The 25,800-nt window shown below is 41.9% G+C and overlaps 1 protein-coding gene across 4 annotated transcripts; it reads left to right on the top strand.

Moving 5' to 3' along the window:
- Positions 1-1,052: 1,052 nt before the first annotated feature.
- On the top strand, positions 1,053-20,610 carry HisRS (histidine--tRNA ligase). 4 transcript variants are annotated; one of them, XM_075688803.1, is made up of 14 exons: positions 1,092-1,248; positions 2,256-2,434; positions 3,976-4,062; positions 5,048-5,167; positions 7,447-7,668; positions 12,831-12,938; positions 13,626-13,724; positions 13,984-14,077; positions 14,762-14,886; positions 15,594-15,666; positions 16,478-16,635; positions 18,155-18,271; positions 18,360-18,506; positions 20,408-20,610. In XM_075688803.1, the coding sequence occupies exons 2-14, from the start codon at positions 2,336-2,338 to the stop codon at positions 20,486-20,488; spliced, it is 1,530 nt and encodes a 509-aa protein (XP_075544918.1). In that variant the 5' UTR covers positions 1,092-1,248; positions 2,256-2,335; the 3' UTR covers positions 20,489-20,610. The 4 variants fall into 4 exon arrangements, with proteins under 4 accessions (XP_075544917.1, XP_075544920.1, XP_075544918.1 ...); XM_075688801.1 differs by having other exon boundaries at positions 7,447-7,680; XM_075688802.1 differs by lacking the exon at positions 2,256-2,434 and having other exon boundaries at positions 1,053-1,248; positions 7,447-7,680.
- The last annotated feature ends 5,190 nt before the right edge of the window (positions 20,611-25,800 follow it).

The following is a 25,800-nucleotide window of genomic DNA, read 5'->3' as shown; positions in this document are numbered from 1 at the left end:
GGCACCATTATTTTCTCTTTTGCCAGCCATGACTCCAAGCTTCAACTACAGGTGGCGCTGCGGTAGAAAGGCGTGCTTCAGCACCCCGGTCGTCATCGCAAAAGAGGCTTGTTTTCGCCGCCGGATGACACACTACCCTATTACAGTACACCATAGGGTGGAACGTATGTGGTGAAACAACAATTACTTGTAAATGTTTTGTGATTTTAATTCTTACAACTTAGTTTGATAAAATCTCTATTTTTTTGTGTGTAGTTGCAGTACAAACAACGCTCCAGTGATGGCGCCCTCTGATTACTGGATGCACATCTTGAAGGCTATGCTTTTTCTGGTTGCAAGCAGTGGAAGCGTTTTTGACAGTCGAAACACGTCATATACATTAAGTTTTGCTCACCATCTATATACACTGAACTTATGAAGTCTTTGGACGTGGTACACATTCAGAATAACAGAAACTTATATTTAAGGTCATGCATTTTCGTACTGCAGGAGGCGCAAGTGACCTCACTACTGCCATAATTTAAAAAAAATATACTTGCTGCTTTTGGCGATTTCATTGCAGCAGTCGGGCAACTATGGTACATTAAGTTATAAAACCTATGGTGTTTCTTTTAACATTGACCACAAAGACCAGCGAATAGATGTTGCGCTAGTAGCGCTAGTGTCGCATGTCGCGGCAACGTTTAGGTGAATGCACGAACACCGCTGCATTATTCGATGGGCAAATTTTCATAGTTCCTGCGGTTACTAGACCAGCGGACCCTCCTCTGAACCACTGTTGATATCTGTTTCATGTGGAAAACCATTCTGAACAATGATCACTGTCGATTATCTTAATCAGTGGTGCTTCAAGTCAATTCACAATAATTTGTTTACGGTAATTAAATCAAGCTGTGAAGTGAATAACGTTATGAAAGGATTTTTTTTTGATAATATGAAATGTATGAAAGCATCAGGTACTTCAAATAACGAGAATCCGACGCTAGCGTTACCTATGCGCATGGGGTCTTCCGATGTCACAGGCTAAGTGTGTATACTAGTATTTTTAGCACTACAGTTCGTTTTCGGCTCTCAACATCGGGATAATTGCCAAGTGCCAACTCCAACTTTCTGTACTCTGTGGATTGTAGACGCATATGCTAAGCTTTTAACATGTCTGTCGTTGAAAAAGAAGCGCTAAATGACCTCATCAAGCAGCAAGGCGATATTGTGCGATCGCTGAAAGCCGAAAAAGCGCCGAAAGAAAAGGTACTAGCACAGTTTTGCTTTCGCTGCACATGTGCATGTCAGGCAACTCGTTAAAATTTTTTTTTAGTAAAAAAAAAAAAAAAAAATCACTTTTCTGTTTAACAGAGCTGACACGATTCCTCCTGTAAGTAACGCTTGATGAAAGATGTAGTAATTTTTAGGTGCACAACTTGAGTGATTATGCCCGCTCGCATTTTCCCCCCAAAGTGAATGAATGGGCATGGGACACCGAATATTGTCGAACCGGTATTGCGTCATTTGAACCACTCGCGCTTTTATTCTGACAGCTCTTATTTCTTAATGAGAAACCATAAAGAGCATTGATAAGGTGCACTTTGCAGCACTGGCTATGCAGATTGCTGGCAGTAGAAAGTACCAAACAGAATTGCTTCTCGTAAAGTGGAAATTGAAACAGCGCGCTACGATGTTGACTACATTTGAGATGAAAACTGCATCGCAGGAGCACTGCACCCTAGTCATGTTTCTTAGGTGGTGCTTTTTCCCAGTACCGTCATGTTATATGTACGGCGCACGGTGAAGACTGAGACAACGACCAGACACAAAAGCGCTTGTCATCTCAGTACTTGTCGTGTGCTGCAGGTATTCTTAACCATAGATTACAAGCTTACCATAACGTACAACCTGTTTGCAACGTTACTGTCGTCATTCTCGGTTCTCGTAAATTCTAACCCCCGCGGACATTTGCCCAACCAGTTCGAGCAGTCCTGCAGCATTCAGTTGGAGCGGTGTTCTCGGAGGATCGCTTTTGGGGAAACGATCACGTTCGCGATATTTCATCGAAAGTGATCGACCGAGAATGCGACCCCTGGTTTTAGCACAGTGGTGTGGCTTGTGATCACAACAACGTTAATGACGGGAATCTTCTAGAAACAAAACATTTGCATGATCTATAATACAAGTAATTGTTTTGTAAGGCTCGCCAAACACATCCAATTAGCTGCAAGCAAACATGTATTGCTCTTGTTTCATCCTCTCCGCCCTCCCAGTTTAGCTGGATGTTCTGAGGGCATCTTCTCCTCTCTTCCTTTCCATCCCCTCCCTTATACCTGTCTTTGCATAACCACCAATGGCCACTCTACTGCAATGCCTGCGGTTCCGACCATTGCACTCCATGCGTCATGTGACTCTTCGTGTGTTGTCGACGGCGGCACACTCAATTGCACAGGTGAGAGCTGCATTGCAGTGAAACTGAGTGTGTTCTATTCGAAATGTTGGTGTTTACTTTGGACATACCATTTGAAGCATGGACATGTTTTGGGCGACATGAGTGCCTGTTACTTTTGGGATAACAGAGACTAGCCAGCTCATTTGATGCAGGTTGGTTCAAAGAATAACAAATAGTACATCTGTACATGAAAATGACGATCTTCTATTTGGTGTAAGTGTGTTCATAGAATAAAAAGGTAGTGAAAATGCAGTGGCCATCTTCGTTCACCCTGTCTACTAGGCATTGGCAAGGTAATATACAGGGTATCCTAACCATCATGTGCCAAAAGTTAAAAAATATGCAAATGCCACGTAGCTGGACAGATCCAAGGTAATGTTGTTGGCCGTCACTTGGAGATACTCAGATTATCTTTAGCGTTATGCCTAATGACATGATTAGTTATTAATCAATCAACTTCTCAAATGTTATAATTAGATAAAAGTGTCAATGAGAAAATTGTAGAGCAACTGAAAAACTCCCAATGCAGCTTTCTGTTGCTCAATATGTGCTATATAAATGTGTTTTTCCGAGCGTGAAAGAAGCCCCCCGAGTACATGCAAAATTGCTGCGCAACTGGCCGCTTGAGGTACTTGTATTTGCGGGCTTCTTTCAGGCTTGGCGAAACACTTTTATGTAGCACATATTGAGCAACAGAAAGCTACATCGGGAGCATTTCATGTTGCTCAACAATTTTGTAAGTCACATTTTTCATCTAATTATTAAATTTGAGAAGTCGATTAATTAATTAATACTAATTATGTAATTAGTCAAAATTTAAAACATAATCTAGGTATCTCCAAGCGATGGCCAACAACATTACCTTGGATCTATAAATCTTGGTGCATGATAGTTGGGACACCCTGTATGACAGGTATGCAACATAAGGAGACTTTTTATAGAAAATTTGTTTAATTGAAGTCATTTACACACCCAAAATATGCGTCAAAATAACATCCTTGAGCATTGATACACTGATGTCAGTGGTTTTGCCTCGCATTGTAATGTGTCTGGAAGCGTTGAACTGAGATACCTTCCAAAGTACTCACCAAGGCATCCTGTGTGTTTGCAACAGTCTTGAAATGGTGTCCTTTCAACTTGGATATGAAGTGAGGAAACCAGAAGAAGTCAGCCGAAGCCAAATCTGAGCTGTAGAGAGGTTGGGTTCTGTTCCAGGGTCTGTTCTGCCAAACACTGCATTGCATATTGCTTATTGGCACTGCATTTTGACATGTGCTGCTACATGCAAACAGCTGTCCAGTTGGCAAATGATCTGCGCGCAGTGAAGGTCCTCACCAAACAGCTCCATCCAACCATTAGCCTGACATTTCCAGCAAACTATCAAGACCAGAGACTGTTTCTTAGCCTCCTTGCATCGCCCCCCCCCCCCCAAATAAAATAAAAAAACTATCTGTCTCGTTACTTTTTTGGCATACACTGTATTATGTCGACGCACAGTTATGATGTTGAAAAAAAGTGACATCTCCTTCTGCTTTGTTTAGATTGATGAGGAAGTCGCAAAGCTGCTGCAGCTGAAGTCCCAGCTGGCTGAAGATGAGCCTCACAAGTTTGTCCTCAAGACGGCCAAGGCATGTATATTTTTGCTGCAAATCATTCTTTCACTGCAATAAAACAAAAACACCTCTCTTTATTTGCACGTCAGCCTCCTGTGCACTTATTCATGTCAGTTTAACCTATACTCCAGCTCACAAGTCGTTTTCAGCACTGCCGAAGGTACGAGGCATACACAGGTAAATACCCTTGTGCAGCGGAATATAGTTCCGGCCATAACCAATTGGTTATTATCTGGATTAGAGAGTTTAATTTTTGCTTGGTACAGGATATTTACAGGCATATACAACATGTTAGGACCTTTTTGCATACACATTGTATACAGTGATTTACTGTGTCGGTGAGCAGACGACGCTGTGTGGATGAACACATGTCAAGGGGCATTCAGCCTTCCTGTTGGCTAAGGAGTCCTGCAGTTTTCACAGTGCCGCAAACGACTTTTGAGATATAGTATAGGGTCAGGCAGAATGTGGGGTAAGTGACTAGTGCATCTATTTGCTTATATCGGGCTACTTTATTGTTCGCAACCTTATTCTCTTGGCTGTCAAGAAAAAGATCTTGTCAGGTTTTTTTCAAAGTCAAGGTAAACTCCTTGAGTGCAACTTTAGCAATAAATTTGTGAGGCTGGACATATCAGAAAACTTGCATACTGCATCATTTCAGAACTATGAATTGTGGCATGACTTGCGCCTTCAAGAAAGAGCAGAAAACTTATAACAGAAGATGGAGCATAAAACACATCAACACAACTAATAAATGTTTTAATGATATCAACCCACGTCCGATATGAATGAGGTTGAATAGTTAATAGTTGCCTCCAAATATTTTTATTACCTCCATATTTTATAGCTGTTCGAAATTTTTGTTATTATAACATAAGCTGGATTATCACATTAGAATGATTGTGCCTCTGGTTCACCCATGAATTTTGGTTTTTCTGTTTTTATTTGTTTGCGTCTTCTTTGGGATATGGCTCTTCTCCTGACAGTTTGTGCTATATAGGGCACAAGGGACCACATGCCGGCCCAAATGGCCTTGCGAGAGAAGGTGTTCTCCACCATCATCTCATGCTTCAAGAGGCACGGAGGAGAGGCCATTGACACACCTGTCTTCGAGCTCAAGGTAATATTGGGCACTGGAACTCAGCTGTGCATTGTGACATTCTACTGCAGTAGTGGTACTACTAGTGTCATCAGTTGTAAATTTCCTGTTGGGTTATGTTGTCTGCTGAACCTGACATTGTTGATCCTATTGCATCAAGTGTTGGTTTCTGAAGCACAGCTTAAGTAGAAAAAACACAACAAAAGCAATGAACCCAACTATAAATGGAGCAATAGGAGCCTTTATGTTTGTATTTCTGTTTTAATTTGCTGCTGTTTTCAGTGATATCAGATTTGGTGAAAGCCACACTTTATGAACTTTCTTGTAACAATGTCTGTACAGGCCAGACAGGTGGTAAGTCAGCAACCATTGTTCATGTTCACATGATTTTTGTTAAAAAGTATTTGCGTAAACTGCTGGTAATTATTGCCGGTTGTCCCCACTCATTATGTCACTGCAGTGACCAAAGCAGAGCTATCATGAAGCCTGTCAAAATGTTGGCTAAAGTTGCTGTGCTGTTCCCCCTCTGAAGACGTGCTAGCTACCAGAGACAGTAAATTAACTTGTACTGAAGAGTTGTACTTGTTTGTAGATGGTAGCATTCACACAACACAAATTAGCTATGCAACCGAAGTGTGAACAAGTGAAAATGCAGGTGTTGAACAGGAGGAAGAAGGATGCTCTCTGCCTTTCCTGCTTTTCAAGCTTTCATAGCAACAGCAATTTGTTTTGGTATAAAAAGCTCTGGTTCAGGCCATGTTTTGATTTTCCTATTTGCACAGACATATAAAACATGAAAAAATTCCTATCAGGCAGCTGCTGAACCAATTTGAATGAAATAATTGAATTCTTCTAACTCTTAAGAGTGAATTTTTTTATTTTGGCTGTCAGATATTTTGCAAGAATTAACAAAAATGAAATGAATTTTATAAAATTGAAGCAGAATGTTTACAACTTCTTTGCAAGAAAAAAACAAGTATGGCCATTCTGCAAGCTGCAGCTGTTAGAGGGTTGAAAGCAGAGAAGTCTAATATGTTACTTCGCAGTTTATGTGCAACCATTATGAGCATTCAGTTCTTTGCAGAGATCTTGTTTATAAATCGTTGACATATTTTTCATGTCATGTCGTTTTTCAATACATATCCATGTCACTTGTCTGCTTTGGCTGCCTTACTAATGCTAGCTAACAGGTTTGTAATATATGTATTTATTGGGTACATAGCGTAAGCTTTAAGCTTGAATATGGATTATTAAATTTTGTATATGCAAAGTTAGGGGAGACAGATCGATTGGCTTACAAAAAAACAAAAACAAAGCAAAGGGATACAAAAGAATGCAGGCCGGGTGTGGTGCTTTGTGTGCACAATAGTACCTTTGGGTACCCAAACCTGTTTGCGTATGCAAAATGAAAAACACTTTGTTTTCTAATATTGTCAGGTTTTTAGTAACTTTTGTTAAAGAAAACATTAATGCCTAATAAGTCTGGGACACTAAAAAGAAAGGGACGCTAAATATAAAAATGGTTCTAGCTCTGTTAGTAAATTACCCTTCCACAATAGTAAAAAAAAAGCCACTCTTACTGCAAGAAGGTGCTTGGTAAGCCAGAAAAGAGGCAAGAGCGAAAAATGAGTGTCAACACCAGCCTGAAATGCCTGCACCAGCTTGGCAGGATGTCATGGATTTTGATGCCTCTTTATCGGTTCTGGTAAAATTTTTATTGGTAAAAAGCAGACTACATTGCATTTTATAGGAACTGGAGACTGAATTTAAGAAGGTTCAAGAATATTTGCAGAATTGCAGCGGCTGAAAATCAAAAAAATACTTTGCAATCCGTGTCATCGCACAGATGTACTGGCCCTAGGGTTTTGATGTGTAATTCAAAAATGAAATTTTGACCTTCTTTTTTTCTTTTAATAATCAATCTATTACCACAAAGTCAACAAAAATAGGGCTCTTCAAAAATACTTTATCGATCTAAACTGATTTAGTGTTTCTGTTTGTATCAATTTAAGTGTTTTGAATGCCATTCAGTTTAATTTAGGTGTTGCCTTATTAGGACATTTTTTTTTTACTTTCACACATATCTGAATAGAGAGCTTACGTGCGAACATTATCTTGGCACTCTGGGCCAGCTGCAGTGTTTTAGCGCATATACTTGTGAAACATGTAGGAGCTCTGATTGGGTAACTGCTGATAAGATTTGAATGAAACTTGTTACATTAAAAAAGAAAAAGTTCGAGTCTAGTTACTGACAGCAGTGCAACTTTAGTTTTGTGCTTTCTGAACTGTTCCCTGCGTAGGACACGCTCACGGGCAAATATGGGGAGGACAGCAAGCTCATCTACGATTTGGCTGACCAAGGGGGGGAGATCCTGTCTCTGCGCTACGACTTGACGGTTCCCTTTGCCCGGTTCCTGGCCATGAACAAAATCACCAACATCAAACGATACCAGATTGGCAAAGTGTACCGACGTGACAACCCCGCCATGACACGAGGACGCTACCGAGAGTTTTACCAGTGTGTAAGTGTACAGGTGCCTCCAGCACGCAGGCTGGTGTCATCTGGCTATTGCTCAGTGAGACTTGCATTCTAAGACGCAACTCTTGCGTCGTGGAAACTATAAACACAGCCAAAGAGCAATGAGTGTAGTTAACCTTGCGAGTGTGTGCACTTGTCTAAGTACATGTACATAACTGAAATTTTCGAGTACCTTGTGGAAAATTGTTGGCCAGCCCAGCTTCAAGTTGCCATTCTCTAACTGGCAGATTTAAAACGAAGCTTTAGCTGGCTGTCTTCTGACTGCAGGGGAATGACATTTTTCTCGGCAACCACTGTGCCACCTCCAAAGAAGGTTGTTGCATTTAAAAGAAAAAGGTAAAATCTAGTGACTCTAGAAAGTGGAATTTTAATTTGAGCGGTCAATATCTTTATAAATATTGTTGAAAATTGCAAAATTTAGAAAAGCAAAGCTATCACATTTACAATTCTATAACTCCACATGGAAAATTTATATCACAATTGTGTAGTTTGTACTTGATAATAAAACTAAAGCAGACAAAATTGATGTATGATACACTGCTATGAAATTTACAATTAATATGTGAGCAGGACTTTTGTGAAAGCCTTATAAACACTGTAACAAATTAACATGACCTGTAAATTAATACGTGAAATTTGTCTGCTCTAGACACTCTAACGGATGCAGTTTACAGAAATGCAATATCTGTGTTTGGTGCAGACTTGTTGAATTTTTGTTAAACATACCAATTTTTGGCAATTCTTTTATAGACTTAAGGACCCTCGACCAGAATTGTGCTTCCAGCAGTCACTGTAATTTAACTTTTTCTCGCAAATGCAACAAATATCATTAACATTGGCAGAGGGATTGGTTTCATAACAGAGTTTCTACATTTCACATGTATTTGAATAGGCAGTATTGGAGCTGGCCCCGAGCTAAAGCTTCCTGTTAAGTGAGGACCTTGTCTATTATGTTATTCTGGTTTGTGTAGACAGTAGCCACATATAGTCTGGTTTGTGCTTGTAATCTTAGACCAATTGTTTTGTAAAGCTGCCCCAGTTAACGCCGTGTTTGATCTTGTTTTCTATATTGACAGGATTTCAACATTGCTCATGTGCAGAGTTTTCAGATCGGCTACAGATAGGCATATTTTATATTTCAAATTAAAAATATAACTCAAGCGACTTAGCGATCTCCTTTGAGTTTGATATATTTGAGGTTGACTGCAGGGTTTGTACACCTCCTTGAAATCCAAGAAAATCCTTGATTTTGGAAAAAAAGGGAAACAAATGTAAAGCCAGTTCCACGCAGTGCAAGTTGTCAAAACAGTGAAGCTGGTGGTCGTTTTCTCAAGTTTGCACTCGTGTTTAGTGCGATTTTCATGAAAGACTTTAGTCTCGTCGTCGTTTTACTATATTCGAGCTTCGGTTCTATATTGCGCACATTCTTCATTTGTGTGAGGTTGTGATCAAACCGCAGTCTATCTCACACCTTACGGCTGTGGCCGCACTCCTGGTCGAGGAATTCTCTCTCGAACCATCAATCGGCACCCTCCATGGGAGCAATCTCTCTGGGTCAAAGTCTCTGCTCGGTCTCCTACTCTTGAAGTTGGAGGTTAACTTGGCTTTGCTCGCACTTGGCTTGGGTTGCCTTCTCTTGAAAGTGGGGGTTGGCTTGCCTCCACCAGTGCTTGGTTTGCGCTTCCCATTCTCGATCCTCGGCAGTAGCAGCTTCCCTCTGCTGACGCTTTGCTTGCAGTTCTCACTCTCGAAGCTTGGGATTTGTGTGACGTCGATGTTGCCACTATCCTGCGAGCTGCTGCTGCCGCTCGCGTTGAGCAGAATCCACGGGTCGAAAGGGTTTGCGCCGGCAAAACACCTGCTCCTATACCCTTCTCCACCCCACCCCTCCCCGCTTGCCTTCTGATTGGTCCGCTCCCATCCCGGTGGGGCCCCGCTCCTACCTTCGTCACGCACTCTGGCGGTGAGCTCCGAAACCTGCTCCCTGCGTGACATCGGGTAGCGAACGCTCGATTTAGAACAGCTTCGCTGTTAAAACAGAAGGTTCAACAGCCCTTAAAACTGCTTGAAAATAAATGTGTTTGTTTATTTATTTATTTGTTGTGAATACTTTCAGGGCCCGAAGGCACTACAGGAAGGAGTGGTATGGACACAAACATGTGCAGTGAAATAACAGAAAAAACTTTACAAGGCATTTTTCAAGGCGATCTTGAATTGTCCTGTATCTGCAATGGCAGCAATGGAGGAGTTAAGGTGGTTCTATTTGGTGGTTGTTCTTGGGATGAAAGAATCATGATATAAGTTAGTGCGACACGATGACAAGCTTACTTTGAAAAGGTGATTGGTTCTAGCTGTAGGTGCTTAAAAAAGAGCAACTTTCAATACTTGATTGTAGTGGTAGATTTTATGGAAAGGAGTTAGGCGGGAGCATTTGCAGTGGAAGGAAAGGTCCGGTAGGTTTAATGTTCTCTTCATGGACATGACGCTAAAATGACGGGAATAGTTAAGATGAAACACATGGCGTGATTTTGAACTGCTTCAAGGGCAGGGATGAGAGATGCTTGACTGGGGTTCCATATGGCACATGCGTACTCTAATTTTGAGTGGATGACTGTGTTGTAAAGCATTAACTTGATGGGACATGGTACAGTGGAAAAATTTCGGTGCATATAGCCAAGCATGCGGTTCACGTTTCTAGTCATATATGAATGTTCTAGGACAGATTAGACATGATGTGAATGTCAAGATATTTATAACAATCACCAGGGAGTAAAGTAACATTGTTAAGGAAGTAAGTAGGCATTCTTTGAGTACAAGAATGTTTAGACATACACATGCGTTTACATTTACTTGGGTTAAGTATCATGAGCCAGTTAGTGCACCAATCAAAAATACTGTTGAAGTCACAATGAAGTTTAAGGGAATCCATATTGTTAGCAATTTTTTGGTAGATTATACAGTCATCTGCGAAGGGTGGGATAGTTTTAGTTGAAATGCAGGAAGGAAGATCGTTAACGTAAATTAAAAAGCAAAGGACTGAGAACTGACCCGTGCGGGGCTTGAGATGTTACTGCGGTAGAGACAGAAGTTTTTCGCTGTCACATACTGGGTGCGGTTAGATAGAAATCCTTTTATCCAAGCTAAGACATCGCGATCTATATTAAGCTGACTAAGTTTGAAGATAAGTAAATCATGCAAAACCGAATAAAAAGCCTTTGTGAGATCAATGAATGTACACTGTGTTTCAAATCTCAAGTCTGCATTAGTGAAATATAGCAGTTGCATTTCCCACGAAAACGTTTTGCGGTACCCATGTTGGGAATTACTGGAAAAACTATTGGACTCAAGGAAATCTATAAGGTGCGAGTACATTATGTGCTCTAATATTTTGACAGGAATGCATGTTAATGAAATGGGACAGTAATTATCGGGAGAATGTGCACCACCTTCCCTATCTTCCAGTCCGAGGGCAGCGTTGAATTCCTTGAAAACTGGGGTAGTGGGCGACGACTTTCGAACTTTCAGGGCAACAAACATAGCATCAGGGCTGTGCCATGAACACCGCCTATTGGGAAACCATCCTAGGCATTTTATTTTCATTGTTGCTGAGCGATGCAATGTGGCGTGTCCACATTCTACGAGAGCTAGACGAAGCCAGATGATGTGACCAAGCCATACTACTCTTTGTTGGTTTACTAGTTCACACCACAGCCATTATGGCTCTATTTTCGAGCCTTAGGTTCTAGAAATGCCTGGTAGAAAGTAAGTTTCACCCATTTGGCTTAAGTGCAATGAGTATCTTTCGCTGAAGCTGGACACCATCTTGCTAAAAGGCTGCTGACAAAAACTAATCTTTGAAAAGCTCCCTAAAGAGCTTGAGGCATGTGTCCAACTCACCTGCTGCTTAGCTGCAAGAAATTGCAGCTAAGAATGAGATTTTAGTATTTTTCATTCTAAGTACGAATAAGGTTTATTTGTCCCTCATTAACTAAATTTTGGCCTACGGCATCCTAGAAATTTCTTAATTGGCCTTGAATTTTGCATCAAATGTTCTCTACAAGCCATGTGACTATTTCCATAAATTGTATTTTGTAAAACTGTATTTCCATGAATTGTGTTTCTTTTCTTTTATTCTGACAGGGTTTTAACATTGCTTGGGAGTATGACGTTATGTTGACTTACATTTTTAGATAAGCTGCAGATAGGCGTATTTTATACAATTACAGTCGACTCCCATTAATTCGATCTTGACGGGACCAACAAAACTGATCGAATTATCTGGCCGGTCAAATTAAACAGAAAAGCAGAAAAAATGCTGCAATACAGCTGTGCTATGTGGGGAAGCGTGCTGAGCGGTGGAAAGGTGCCATTGTTATCAGACATAGCGCCTGTTCCTTAATTTACGCACACACATGCGCCATCTCCGGTCACACTATGAGCACAGAGATCCCTAAGTTTACTAGCAGGCCTTTAAACATTAGACAGACCCTCACTATTTTGTTGGCTTTAAACGTCGCCTCGACTTTCAGAGTTTTTTCATTTTATTGTGTTCCTTCTTGCTAGCTTCCCAAAACACAGATGGTTTTTCTCTTCTCAGTTCACGTGTGTGCGCGCACGCATAATTAACTAACCCATTCTGATCCCTGTTAATAGTCGTATACGAGACATGCATGGCGTGTTAAATGAGGGCTCGCATGGCCACAGGAACGTCAGAAACGGCTCTGAACGGCTGCCAGTGTGCTTATTAATTGACTACGTGCTCGTACCGTGACTGGAAACTGCACATGCCTGCCCTGTATAATTAAGAAATGCGTACTATGTCCCGTGACAGTAGCCCCTTTACATTTTTAGTATGCTTAACAGCATAATGCAGCTACATTGCGGCGAAGCAGACTAGTGAAGTTCCAATTATTTGACGAAGGCCAATTTTAAGATCGAAATAATGGAAGTTCGGGCATAATGTATGGGCAGCAGCTGGGACCTTCGGTTGTGATTGAATTAACCCAAAAATTGAATTAACCGGAGTCGAATAAATGGAAGTCTACTGTGTCAATATAAATTTTGCTATTTCGTGATCCCCTTTGAGTTCGTTATATCCAGGATTGACTGTATTTCTATAAATTGATTTTCTTTCTATTCTGACAGGATTTTGACATTGCTGGACAGTACGACCTTATGTTGCCTGACGTTGAGTGCGTAAGGATTCTGGCTGAAATACTGAAAGACCTTGGCTTTAATGGTTTTGTGATAAAGGCAAGTACCTACATACTTGATATGCATTTCACAAGAATGTGCGGATGACATGGAGTGTTTTCATTGAGCGGTTCCAGTCTTGGGATGCCGGACTGGATATGTCAGCTTTCTTGTTCAGGGGTTTCCTGACTGGGCTTTACGAATTGCCAGAACAAGTGCGATCTCCCCCACCTTGTGACGGATATTTAACATAACAGTTTGTATTTAACAAAACCACACCGTTCCACATCTGCACTTCTGTAGTCCTTGAGGAAAATCGTGGCAGCTTTGCAAAACACTGATAGCTGTGTTTATTTTGCCTGATGACAGTGCCCGCATGGCACTGAACACAGTTTATTCTGGCTTGTGTGTTGGTGTGCAACACATGAGCAGAGATGGGCTCTGATGTTCTGTGCAAGCTGAGAGCGCCTTTTTAATCTAGTAGTGTCTGCCTGGCTGACTTGTTGCCGACATAAGACAACTGAATGTTAAAGGGCATATTGTAACGGACACGTGAGCCACATTCATGTGCTGTTCGCAGTACAGATATGCTGATGATGGCGTGGCACATGTCCATACAGGCTGGCTTGCTTCGGCACTGTGGCAATTTCTACCTTATCGAAAACAAAAATGTGTGAGGTCCACTGCGGTTCCAGGCAGCCAGATGACGTTCACTAAATTAAATAAGTGATGAAAACTTTCCTGCAGGTCAACCATCGAGAGATCCTCAATGGAATGTTTGAGTTTTGTGGTGTACCAGCAGACAGTTTCAAGACTATCTGCTCTGCTGTTGACAAGCTTGATAAGGTGAGTGAACTTTAACGAGATAGTTTGTAATGCAACAAGTATGCTAGGTGAACAAAAATCTCTGGTAAAGGTAGCTGTAAATGAAGAGATCATAAGTGCATGCTTTTGATGTATTTTAATTTTTTAGAGCCAGTGATGTGTCAAAGCCCTCTTTGAGACTAAATTGCAACTTTCTTGCTGAAACTTCTTTCTTGTGTGAGCGAGCCACGACTTTCCATACAGACCTTGCAAGTCATTGTATTCCTCTTTTGCTTTTCAGTTGCCTTGGGAGGACGTCCGCAAGGAAATGATTTCCGAAAAGGGATTAGCAGAAGAAGTTGCTGACAAGATTAGTCAGTTTGTCGTCAAAAAAGGCATGGTGTCTTCCATATTGGCCAAATTTTGTTCCTAATGTAAATGGTACAGCTAATGAGCATAACGCAAACAAGTGTAGACTACAGGCTTTTGAGTGCAGTTGCTGTTAAGGGATTTTTCAGCTTCCTCTAGCATCTGGCATATTTGTCATCAACTGCATTTGTCATTGTCGTAACTGTCATCGTTGCCTTATTTACTTATGTATTTACTTTACATACTTTCAAGACACATAGGCGCTACAGAAAGGAGTGGTACATACACAGAAAAGGAATGCAGAACAAACAATAAAGGAATTAATTAGATGGCATTGAGAACAGCAGTCTTGAACCTCGATGTGTCTGTAATAGTGGCGACCAATGCGGGAAGGTGGTTCCAGTGATTGCACGTATGATGCTATCCACTGCAGGATGAAGGCCTCACCAATTGATATCCAATTACTCATGTAATCTAACTCTACCCTGTGCCTGCAAATTCATCTCAACATGCCACCTAATCCTCTGCCACCCTTGACTATGTTACTCTTTCCTTGCTGTAGAAATTCAAATGGCCATTCAAAGAAAGCCTTGGGTGTATGAAAATTTTTGTTTTAACTTGGTAAATATTTGATTTGTATTTTATGCTCCTGATGTACAACCTTTAGCTGAGTAAAGATTGTGGAGGTGTTTTTGTTGTCTGTTCTGCAGGTGGCCCAGAACTTGTGACAGCTTTGATGTCTGACGATCTGGCTACTAATGTTGCTGCCAAGCAAGGCCTAGAGGAGTTGCGGCTATTCTTTGATTACTGTGACCTCTATGGAATCGCTAACAAGGTCAGGCCCCATTCCACTTCCATGTCCTATGTTGTCTTCCTGAAGCACCTTTCCCATGACAGTATAGTGAAGAAAGAAAAAGTGGGGGGAGCTGAACATGTCTGGTTGACTGCAGTCTCGCAGCATATCATTATACCCTCTTTTGTCAATTGCCCAACAGACTTAAGTGAAATGTGTTGCATTTAAAAGTGACATGGAAATTCGAGCTATTGTTAGGAACAGATTCTCCCACTTCATTCCTCAGTTACAGTTTAGACAAAGATTTCGGAAAGCATAAGATTTCAATAAGTTGTGACAAGGTTTACAAGATTTTGAAAAACAAGAATTAAAGTTTTGCAAGTAGCAACTGCTAGATTGCCTAAAGAGCTGACATATAGTGCTTACTGCTATTTTATGAGTATTTCTTTTTCAAAATTCACATAACTGAAGTAGCTGTTTCAGGTAAACTGCATTCTTTTTTTGCTTTAAATTGCTGTATGCAGCTTAAAGAATTGCACTGTTCAATTTGTTCTTATGAAGGCTCGTTCTGCAAGCTGTGCATTGCAGCGAAGTTGACTCTATAACGAATTATTTTGGAGGCCCCAGGCACTTTGTTATAAGGGCGTTCAACTTTATAACGACGGTCGCATTGTATGTTGGTTAAAACCATAAGAAAAAAATTGATTTTTCTCGGTAACTCTTTTAACTAATGTATGCTTACAATGCAGGTATCCTTTGATCTGAGCCTTGCTCGAGGGCTGGACTACTACACGGGAATCATCTTTGAAGCAGTGCTAACCAGTGAGATTTTTTGTCTGTATGCTTCATGCTGGATATTTCAGGCATGGTACATTGAGCGTGCTGCTCACAAGGCTGTCATAGCATCTGTTTAAAAACGAGCTGCTGTGTTAAGTCTGACAGGCCTCAGTGAATGAGCCTCATGCAGAGTACTTTCAAAGTACAATAGTCTTTTGTTAATTCGACTCTGGTTAGTTTGATTTTTCAGTTAATTCAATACTGACCAAAGGTTCCAGCTGGCACCCATGAATTTTTATGGGCTCAAACTTTCGTTACTTAGTTATTTCAATACTAAAATTGGCCTTTGCTGGATAACTTGATCTTGACTAGTCAGCACACACGCATCTGACCCCTATAGTGACGCCGATAGTGACCCCTTAAGTGACAGCGCTTGTCCTGGTGGAGCTTAGGGTACAGTGAAGGAGGAGGAGGAAAGATAAAACAAAAAGGCAAGGAGGTTAACTAGAATAATGTCCGGTTGGCTACTCTACACTGGGGGAGTGTGAAAGGGGAAAACAAAGGTGACAGGGAGAATGAATGTGTTGAACACAGATAATCTCACGTTGAAGACGCCTATTTTCGGCCTGCCCCAGGAGGATGTGGAAGCAATAACCGTAACTCACGATGCCTTGGGGCTTTCACTATAGTGACTTTTCAGAATAACAATTTGCTGCAGTCCCCTGAATTTCGTTATATAGAGATTTCACTGTATAGCGGGAGTTTGGCAGCCATCTTGGTTAAAGCTAAATAGATGCATGGGAATGCCTCCTTACAAAATTTTGCATATGGTTTATTATGGCTCCATCTTATGCAGATGACGGTCAGCCAGGTGAGACTGTGGGAAGCGTCGCGGCAGGAGGCCGCTACGACAACCTTGTGGGAATGTTTGACGCCAAAGGCCGAGCTGTGCCGTGCGTCGGTATTAGTGTTGGAGTTGAGCGAATCTTCACTCTTCTAGAAGCTAGAGCGCTGGTGAGTGCTGTTTACTTTCCTGTTGTGCAAGACCTTGTGACAACACTCAAGGGATATAATGCTGTGCTCAATTACATTTTAATCCATTAGTATTTTTTCCCTTGACATGAAACTTTCAGGATATTGTAAAATCTTAAGATCTCACAGGGAGTGCTGACAGATGCCAAACTTGATGTTTACCCTTTCATTACTGTGGCAGACTAGCACATCTGTAGGCGTTGCAGGTGTTTATTCTGCAACTGCAGATTGTATCTGTCACTCAGAATTATGTCTTCTGAATGTGTTGCAGTGCATGACTAATATAAATGAGCACTCTTTTTAGCAATGGAAACTTAAATCTTTTTTTTTAAATTCTTGCTCAAGACCACCAGTAGTTGCTGCTGGTGAAGAAGTTGCATGAAACGCACAAATGCTTACATTAAGGTGACTGTTGATCTAGCTTGAATGAAACTTATCACATTTTAAGGAAAAGGCTTTTCTACTGACTGGTATGTGCAGACTTTTAAGCACTAAAATCACTTTTTTGAAAAGTTGCGAAAAATTGTGATATTTTAAAGATATTGGTGCATTATATTACAACTATGTGGGGTGTCTTCTTTTAGCTGCACCAAATTTTTAAAGATTGCCTGTGGCAGTTAGCACAATTCTAACCCTTGATCTAAATTACTCAGTGAGGCAGCCATTACTTCTATGGTAAATCAAAATTATTAATTGGATAATTAACACAGTTATGCTAATGAATGTTTCAATGAATTACCTTACAGCACATATATCATACGAACCCGCATATAGTAAGAGGTGAAATTTTTGGGACGCGAAATGGGAAAAGAAAAATTTATCCACGTATAATACGAGTTAGGAAAACTCAAGGAAAACATTTATTTAAATTGCACTCCGCAATTCAATCACTGTCTTCCTCAGCTGCTCTCTCTTTGGATAGTTCTTTGTCGGACATATCTTCCCAAAGGTACTCATCCTCTGTGCCATCGGGCGTGTTCGAGATGCCACACTTCTTGAATGTAAGACGCCCAAGGTCCTCTGGTGTGCTGGCCCATGCGTCCACAGTCCACTTGAATAGCGTGGCTGGCGAAGCCCGCTTCAGCCGCCCAGTCAGCGGCTGAGTCGGCTACGAGAGAAAGCTCCACTGAAGTACTGATAAATGAATTTAATGAACAAATAAATATGGGGTTTTACGTGCCAAAACCACGATCTGATTATAAGGCATGTTGTAATGGAGGACTCTGGATTCATTTTGACTACGAGGGGTTCTTTAATGTGCACCTAAATCTATGCACACAGGTGCTTTTTCATTTCACCCTCATTGAAATGCTGCCGGGATTTGATCCGGCAACCTTGGGCTTAACAGCACAACACCAAAGCCACTAAGCAACCACAGCGGCTATACAGTAGAAGAATGGATGAATGAGTGCACAGTAACAAGTGTAGAAACAGGTGACCACTGTGCATTTCAGGAGTCAAACACGCTTTTTTTTGTCTTTTTTTTGCATGGGTTGGTTAGACTGAGCAGGCCAAGCTACGAACAAATGAAACGGAGGTCTTTGTGGCATCGGCACAGAAGCAGCTGGTTCGGGAGAGGATGAAGATCTGCTCTGAGCTTTGGGACCATGGGCTAAAGGTAGGCTTTGTGTGTGCTGACCTCACTAAGCTTGCAGCCAAGGGTAAGATGCTGAGAGGTGTCATCGTGTTATGAATGGCCTACGCAGGTGGAACACTCATACAAGCAGAACCCCAAACTGCTGGCACAACTTCAGTACTGTGAAGAGCGGTCGATCCCACTGGCAATCATCATTGGCGAATCGGAATTGCAGAAAGGCGTAGTCAAACTGCGCAAAGTGGCCACCAGGGAGGAGGTGGGTGTATGGAAAAGGAATGTGCATGGTTGATTAATGGATGCTGGGGCCATATTCTCTGTTACAGTTTAACCTCTATCAGGGTTCATACAGGTTTTAGAAACAAAAATTCAAGGCTGCTCAAAGACTTTCAAGGCTCTATCAAAGCTTTTTCAAGGGCGCAGTGTAGCATCCCACGTATCAATAACTTACTATAATGTTCCCAAAACACTACAGATAGCTTTATTGCTCAAGAGGTGCAAAAATCATATTGAAAATGTCCATACTTGTTCACTTTAAGTTTCTAATTTTAAGTTCCTGACGTAGCGTGAATAAAGTAGGGTAAATATGGGAGGGCAACCAGCAAGCACCAAGCACCGGTGTTGCTCGCTCTCGCCGACTGGTGGGGTTTTCTAGTTCTGCGCAAGTCATCACATGAAGAGGAACGTGTGCACGCTGGTGTGGGTTTTTACGCAGTATTATTGTTTATAAAATGACAAGTTTGCTGGGTCAATGCTGATAGAAAGCGGTCACATACGACCAATCTTAGACTCTACTCAAGAAATTCCAGGGCTTTCAAGGGCCTTGGAAACGTACTTTCCAATTTCAAGGATTTTGAAGGATCTGTGCGAAACCTGTCTACATAACGAAAATGAAGTGTGACAAATTATATATAACAACATAAATCTAAAATATGGTTGGCCATGCCTTGTTTCAATGAGCATTCTATTGCTAAATGAATAAAGTAATAGTAGGTCAATTCTTTACAGAAAGTACTAGCAGTAGAAATTACTGCTGGTAAAGAGTTTACAACAGTCAACGTCCGATTTTTCGAACCCGTAGAGGCTGAAGAAAAGTCCGAAAACTCAGGCAGTCTGAAATAATAAATCCATGCCTTTTACTGCTCCCAAGAACTCAAACTGCCACAGACACGTTTCAGGCTGCTCAGAAGGCCTGCGAGTACACTTGTTAGGCATATCGGTGCTCTTACTGTGACAGGAGACGGAAGGTACACGCGTGCATAATTAAGAAATATGTGCCCCGTGACAATCGCCCCTTTCCACTGATAGTAAGCTTCACCGCAATACATTGCGCATGCTTCACCGCGTAATTTTGCTGTACTGCAGTGAAGCTGACTTTTGGAAACCGGCATAATGCAATGTGTCGAGCTTTGCATTCTTCGAAGTCATCGACCAGGATTACAAAGGCGGAGTCGGCGACATTGCTGACAGCGGCAAATTATTTAAAATAAAAGCACGGCACCGAACAGCAGGAAGCTTGGCAGCGAACGTCAAGAGCAGCTACGCCTAGCGCGACTACGGCTGCCAACGGTAGGCGTGCGAAAGTGCCGGTTCTAGGCTTTATCGAACTGGCGGCGGTGGTGGCTTCAGTTAATGCTGTTTCGGACCTGCAGTCACGGCAAAAAGTCCAGAAAATCAGATGGCAAAGGGTTTTGCATACAAAATTTCACACATTCTTATACATTGGCTCTATGGGGGTACACGGCGGTGCCGCGAAGGCATACGAATTATCGGCATGCCTGAAAAATCGGGCATCCGGAAATCGGTCGGTGACTGTATTTAGAAATGCCAGATGTTTCGTGATGCTGGAACAGCTGGAACAACATTACTAGCACTGAAAAATTACTGCTGGGCTAATTTAGGTGGAAAAAGCATGGCATCTGTTAAAGATGTTTCCTAGTGCTTCTCAGGTGTTGCCATAATGCAAGATGGACTGTTCAAAGTTCTTGTAAGCAGCTGCACTTTGACGCTGCAATGGAAGCGTGTAGACAAATTGCTAGTGTTCACTTGCTGACGTGCATAGAACACCAGACTTTATGATTGTATGATTGAAGAGTCTTCACTCTAGCAAGTATTTGCTTGCGCAAGCTCTGTTTTAAAAGGTTGGCACTCTCTTTTCAGTTTGAAGTTCCCCGTGACAAGCTGACCACCGAGATCAGGAACTACCTGAAAAACATGAGCAGCCAGCAGGATAGGGCATGATAAGAATTGCCTTGTTACGGCGTACTTCAAGGAAGTTATTTATTGTTAAAGTCTGGCTGTCGAAAGCCAGACAACGGTTCGCAGTAGCTTCAAAATAAACATACCCTCTTATTGTTTGTAAATACTGATGTTGTTTTTTTGCCATACCATGTCTCTTGTTCATCAACATGAAGTTTTACTACCTACAGGAGGAAGTTTGTCAGTGAACTAAATAAAATTTTAACTGTGCCTTTCCAATCTGTGAAGATGGACGACTAGCAAAGCTGTGTATGTGGGCCCCTTAATGGTGAACTGCACCGCCACCGCGACTCGGCCCAGTATTGCACTATCTTTGGGATCGGGCCACGTATGGGGAGTGTTTAAGAAGCTTTAGCTCGGGTGCTCCTATCTAAATACATGTAAAAGGAGAATTCGTTTTTCTTGGCAACCATTGCACCGAATTTGGCAAGGTTTGTTGCATTTAAATGGAAAACGTAAAATCTAGTGACTGTTGTTTTGAGTTTTTTATTTAGGTCATCAATTTTTTATTAAAAATTTACAAAAATAGAAAATTTTCAGAAAACGAAACTCTAGTTTACAACTCTAACTGAGCAATGAAAAACGATACCACAATTCTGTTAATTGCATGTAATAGTACATCTAAAGCGGACAAAATTGATATGTGACACATGAATCTCGAAAGATTTAGTAATATATAAATACAGCTTTTGCAGAACCCTTGTACACAATGTAATCATTTGACTAAGATATCAAATGACATATCAAATTTGTCTGCTTTCAATGATCTAGTGGATCCCGTTTACAAAACTGCGGTATCTGTTCTTGAAGCAGAGCTATTAATTTATAAAGCTTGTGCTTCTATTTATTCCAAACTTTCAAATTTTTGAAAATATTTTTAACAAAATTTAGGCCCTAAATCGAGATTCCCCTTCCAACAGTCAATAGAATTTAGCTTTCTCTTTCAAATGCAACAAATTTCATTAATATTGGTCCAGTGGCTATGTCAGAAAAATATTTTTGCGTTTTACATGTATTTGAATAGGCCGTGGCGGAGTTGGGCCTGAGCTAAAGCTTCCTCTTAACGCCTGTTTCATCTCTGCCACAGGTTGGCCTGGCATCGCACCATCTTTGGGATTTTGTGTCTACATACGGACCCAATCGTAGGGGAACTAGCCCACAGCAGCTTCGCTGTAAAAAAAAAAACTATACTGGGGCTTGCAAGCTGCACACAGGCCTTCCAGGCCCATTTGCAACATGTGGCCCGCAACATTCCTTTAAAACCTAGCCAATGTCAGGGACGTTTCTTGGTCTGTGTATGTTGGTCAATTTGAGCAATCACATCATGTTATGTTCAGAAGCGCACTTAAGTATCCCCTACCATTTTAGAGCGCAGCTCTTTGGCGCCTGTCCCTGCGTTGAGTGTTGGCGTCCCTCGGCGTAACCGAGCAAACGAGCACAGCGAAAAAGGTGAATGCAGAGCGCAGCGGGAGATGAACGACTGTGATAGCGGAGAGCGTGAAGAGGAAAGCAGAGGAGAGTATTGTGAAAGGGTGGAGGAAAAAGCTGCACGAGACGTGCTTAACGGCGGTGACTAGGCAAGTGGCAAGCACGTACACCGATGCCATAAAGCGCTGGCGGACACGCGATTTGAGAGGTGCGTTCGCAAGCAACTGCTTTAAATCTACTAGCTATCTGTCCATCTGCGTCCAGAGTTCTGTATTGTCTTGGTATTCCTTTGTGGTGACAGTGAAAGTGTTATTTGCAATCGTGTATGAACACAGTTTGTTATTAGAGTTTTAAATACATGGACAAGTTATAAAAAGCTGAATACCTTGTTATATCAAGAAATCTTTATATTGAAGTTTTTTATATCGAGGTTTAATTGTGTAAGATGACCACTGATGCATTCTGTGTGCCACAGCTAGACAGCACTGTGACCGTGAAGGTCGGTGTCCAGGTACAATGATAATTCTCAACGTTCCAGTTCTGCATAATTTCCGGCGAGATAATGGTAATATTTTTTTCCCCAGTGTTCCAGTATTAGAAATGTGATTTTGCCAGTTTCTCACAACGCATCCACTTGTATTTCACAAGCAAAATTTTGCACTGAGGCTTGCTTTATGCGCTATCTGAAAAACGAAGCTTCTTACATTGTCCGACATGGGCTTCGACTACGGGGGCGGGCTCCGAGGCCCAAGCCCCTCCGGAGCTTCCCAGAATGGGGGGAAGTCCTCTGCCTCCCCCCCTCCCCTCCCCGAAATGAAACCAAGCCAGATTCACACAGACTTAGTTAAAAAAAAAAAAAAAAACTAGAACGTAGTTTTGCTGGAAAGGCGAAGCAGCATTACTAATGGTGAAGTATAAGACAATTCTTCCAAGTGACCAACTCATTGAGGTTTCTTCAAGTGAACCTGTTATTAAAGATAATATACACAGGGTGTCCCAGCTGACTTTGGCCATAGTTTAAAAATATGTGAATGCCACGTAGCTGGGCAGAACCAAGGTATTTGTTGTTGCTTGGAGATACTCAAATTATTTTTTTTCATTCTGCCTAATTAGAAAATGTCTCAATCAACTTCTCAAATATTAGTTAGATGAAAAGTGTCAATGAGAAATTGCAAAGCGACGGAAAACTCCCAATACAGCTTTGTTTTGCTCAATATGTGTTGCAAAACTTTTTCCGGGCACGAAAGAATCCCGCAAATGCATGCAAAATTGCCGCGCAACTGGCCGCTCGAGGCACTTTGCATGTATTCACAGGCTTCTTTCACGCTATATATATATATAATGGTGGCTAAAGAAATCACGCTGGCCCCAGTATATGGTGGCTAGAAGGGGAGGCGTCGACATCGGAGCACCCGAGAGGCAGCATTTGTTCAGGACGATGTGGCGGCACTGCTGTCGGCTCCGAGATGCCTCCCGTACGCTGGCTAAGGTCTGCTGCGGATTATTCCGCTGTGAAGTGCTTTCTCGCTCCGCGGCTTCTTGGGGCGCAATACGCGTATCGGAAAATCATCTTAAAGGCTAGGCGACTTTATCACTGCAGCTGGCCTAACGTACTATGTACTAAATTTTGGTCATTTTATCGCCGTGCTTTAGCTTCGCGCTCAGCGCAACATGTGAAACTCATAATTGCACCGAATAGAGAAAGCTTCCGCAGTAGGCGGTTGTTTGTGGTTTGCCAGTACCGCTTTTACATCTTAAGGGACTATTATGGGGTGCCGTATGCAGTTCTTTCTGGCGTGGCTTTATTAGTGTCTTGAGCTACAGGCGCTTGGCCTAATCGTCTACTGGATGGTGCATGCCTCAGCAGTTGAAACGAGCCGCTCGAGTGAACCATGATTACTTCAAGTTTATTTAATTTTGCAATGAAAGGTAGAACTGTTGGCACCAATGGTCAAAACTCAGCATAATGAGAGCGCTAAGGGAAATTTGGTTTCCAATATTAGAAACGTGCAAAGAACTAAGTTCGCGTATTTAGTACCGCTCAGATAATGCCAAGAATTCCTTACAAAAAAAAGGAATATTTATTGTTAATAAAATAATACGCACGACTCTATATACATGGTTGTTAGCTCTCAAACAAACAATACGACATGAAACGGAGCACAAATCCAATATGTAATGGAGGTATATACCCAGAAACGGTGAACAACGTGCAGTGCAAACAATAACAATTTGTCGGGTGGGAAGTTCTGTTCAGATATGCAGATATTTCCGGGCATACAATGTGATGTGAACAATTCCTGTTTTACATGCATATATAAACGCTTTATGTTGGTCTTACTAACATAAACTTTGCTATTATGCAGTTATGTTGTGCGTCTCAGCTTGAGGTACTTCAATTTTTCTCGCTTCCCTTGCTTTGATGCGTTCTCTCCTGCGACAAGGACGTGCAACCTCGTGATGACAAAAAACCCTATCACTTGGTTGGTGATTTCTATGCTATGTTGCGCACAGCCAACCATATCCAGTTTATTTGTTGACAGGCAGGAAATAAGGTCCATGATGCTGTCAGCCTTCAACTTGTTAAAGCTGAAACAATGTGTGAAGGCATCTTCCATTGCAGCAACCAAGTCTTTTAGTGCCTGAGATGGGTAAAGTAGGCCACCTGTATGCATGTGGCTGGTAAGGCACGACTCTTCCGCAAGCAAGCGCTAGTCTTTTGCTTGAAGCAACAGCTAGAGAACACTCTTCGCACTTTGTTCTCATTAACATTTTCCAGGTCACATACCTGCTAAGGTAGTAGGTTATGCGAGAATTCACTATTTGATCCCACCATTTCACGATGATCTGGCATCGCATCACAATGCTTGACCATCTCGTGATCTTCATTCAGGGGGCCCACATCCAGGAGATCATCCGGCTTACTCTGCATACCGAACAAATTTTTGCAGTGGCGTGGGTCAAGAAGCCTACCCAGAACTCCTTGTGACAAGCAAACAAAAGCGGGGCAGGCGAAGCTAACTTCACGACGCGAGCGGAGGGATTGCTCAAACACAACCTCGCGCTAGGCATCTCGGAGACGACAAGCGCACCACCTGTCGTTGCCATGAAAAAATGCTGCACCGCCACACGCGGCGCAGCCCAGCCGATGCCGACACCTCTCCCTCTAGCCACCATACCCAGTAGTATAATAGAGTACGACATATGTTGGATTTTCACAATATATTTTACGAACGTTTCGGCTGGCGGACCAGCCGTACTCTTCTTCCCTATATATACACATATATCTGCCCATTTCAATATATATATATAGATGGGTAGGGTTCGGAAAGCTCCAGCCCCTCAGGCGCTACGGTTTTTCTTTTTGCACGAAACGCACACGTGAAGCCATGGAGGAAATCCAGCATTCTCTGTTATGTGCAGTTTGTGCGAGTTTCAGGAGCCAGCAAAACTAGCGCAGCACTATACGATAACGAAACTGCTGAAACGCGAGCGGCGCAGAGTCAAGCGAACAAGACTTTTTGATCGCCCGCATCGTTGTCGAGTTCTATTTCGAAACATTGAACAGAACTGGACAAGTAGAATTTTCTCATTTTCTTTCGTCTTACAGTGCAATGCGATAATTTTTTTATTAGAAAAGGTTGAGCACTAGTGATAGAATTATGAGTAGTGCCTATATCCTCAGGCTAATACTTGAATGTCCCGGGCGGGTTGCAAATCGTTTGTTGCATTTACCTCAATTTCTCGATTATTAAAGCTTTATTCACGAAACTACTAATGCCTTAGGTGTTCTTGAGGTTCAATATCAATTTAGCTTGACTTAACATTTGCCCTTAGTGTGCCTTTAAAGGCTTTGTGACCTGTTG

The sequence above is a fragment of the Dermacentor variabilis genome, chromosome 4 (assembly GCF_050947875.1).
Source record: "Dermacentor variabilis isolate Ectoservices chromosome 4, ASM5094787v1, whole genome shotgun sequence".
Classification (NCBI taxonomy): Eukaryota; Metazoa; Arthropoda; class Arachnida; order Ixodida; family Ixodidae; genus Dermacentor; species Dermacentor variabilis.
Note: the sequence above shows the minus strand (reverse complement) of the source record. Positions and strands in the feature narration are given on the sequence as shown.

Coding starts and splice junctions, on each gene's coding strand:
- HisRS (XM_075688801.1), top strand. CDS start 2,336: ATGGCCACTCTACTGCAATGCCTGCGGTTCCGACCATTGCACTCCATG. Junction 2,435..3,975: donor CGGCACACTCAATTGCACAG/GTGAGAGCTGCA, acceptor TGCTTTGTTTAG/ATTGATGAGGAAGTCGCAAA. Junction 12,939..13,625: donor TTAATGGTTTTGTGATAAAG/GCAAGTACCTAC, acceptor ACTTTCCTGCAG/GTCAACCATCGAGAGATCCT.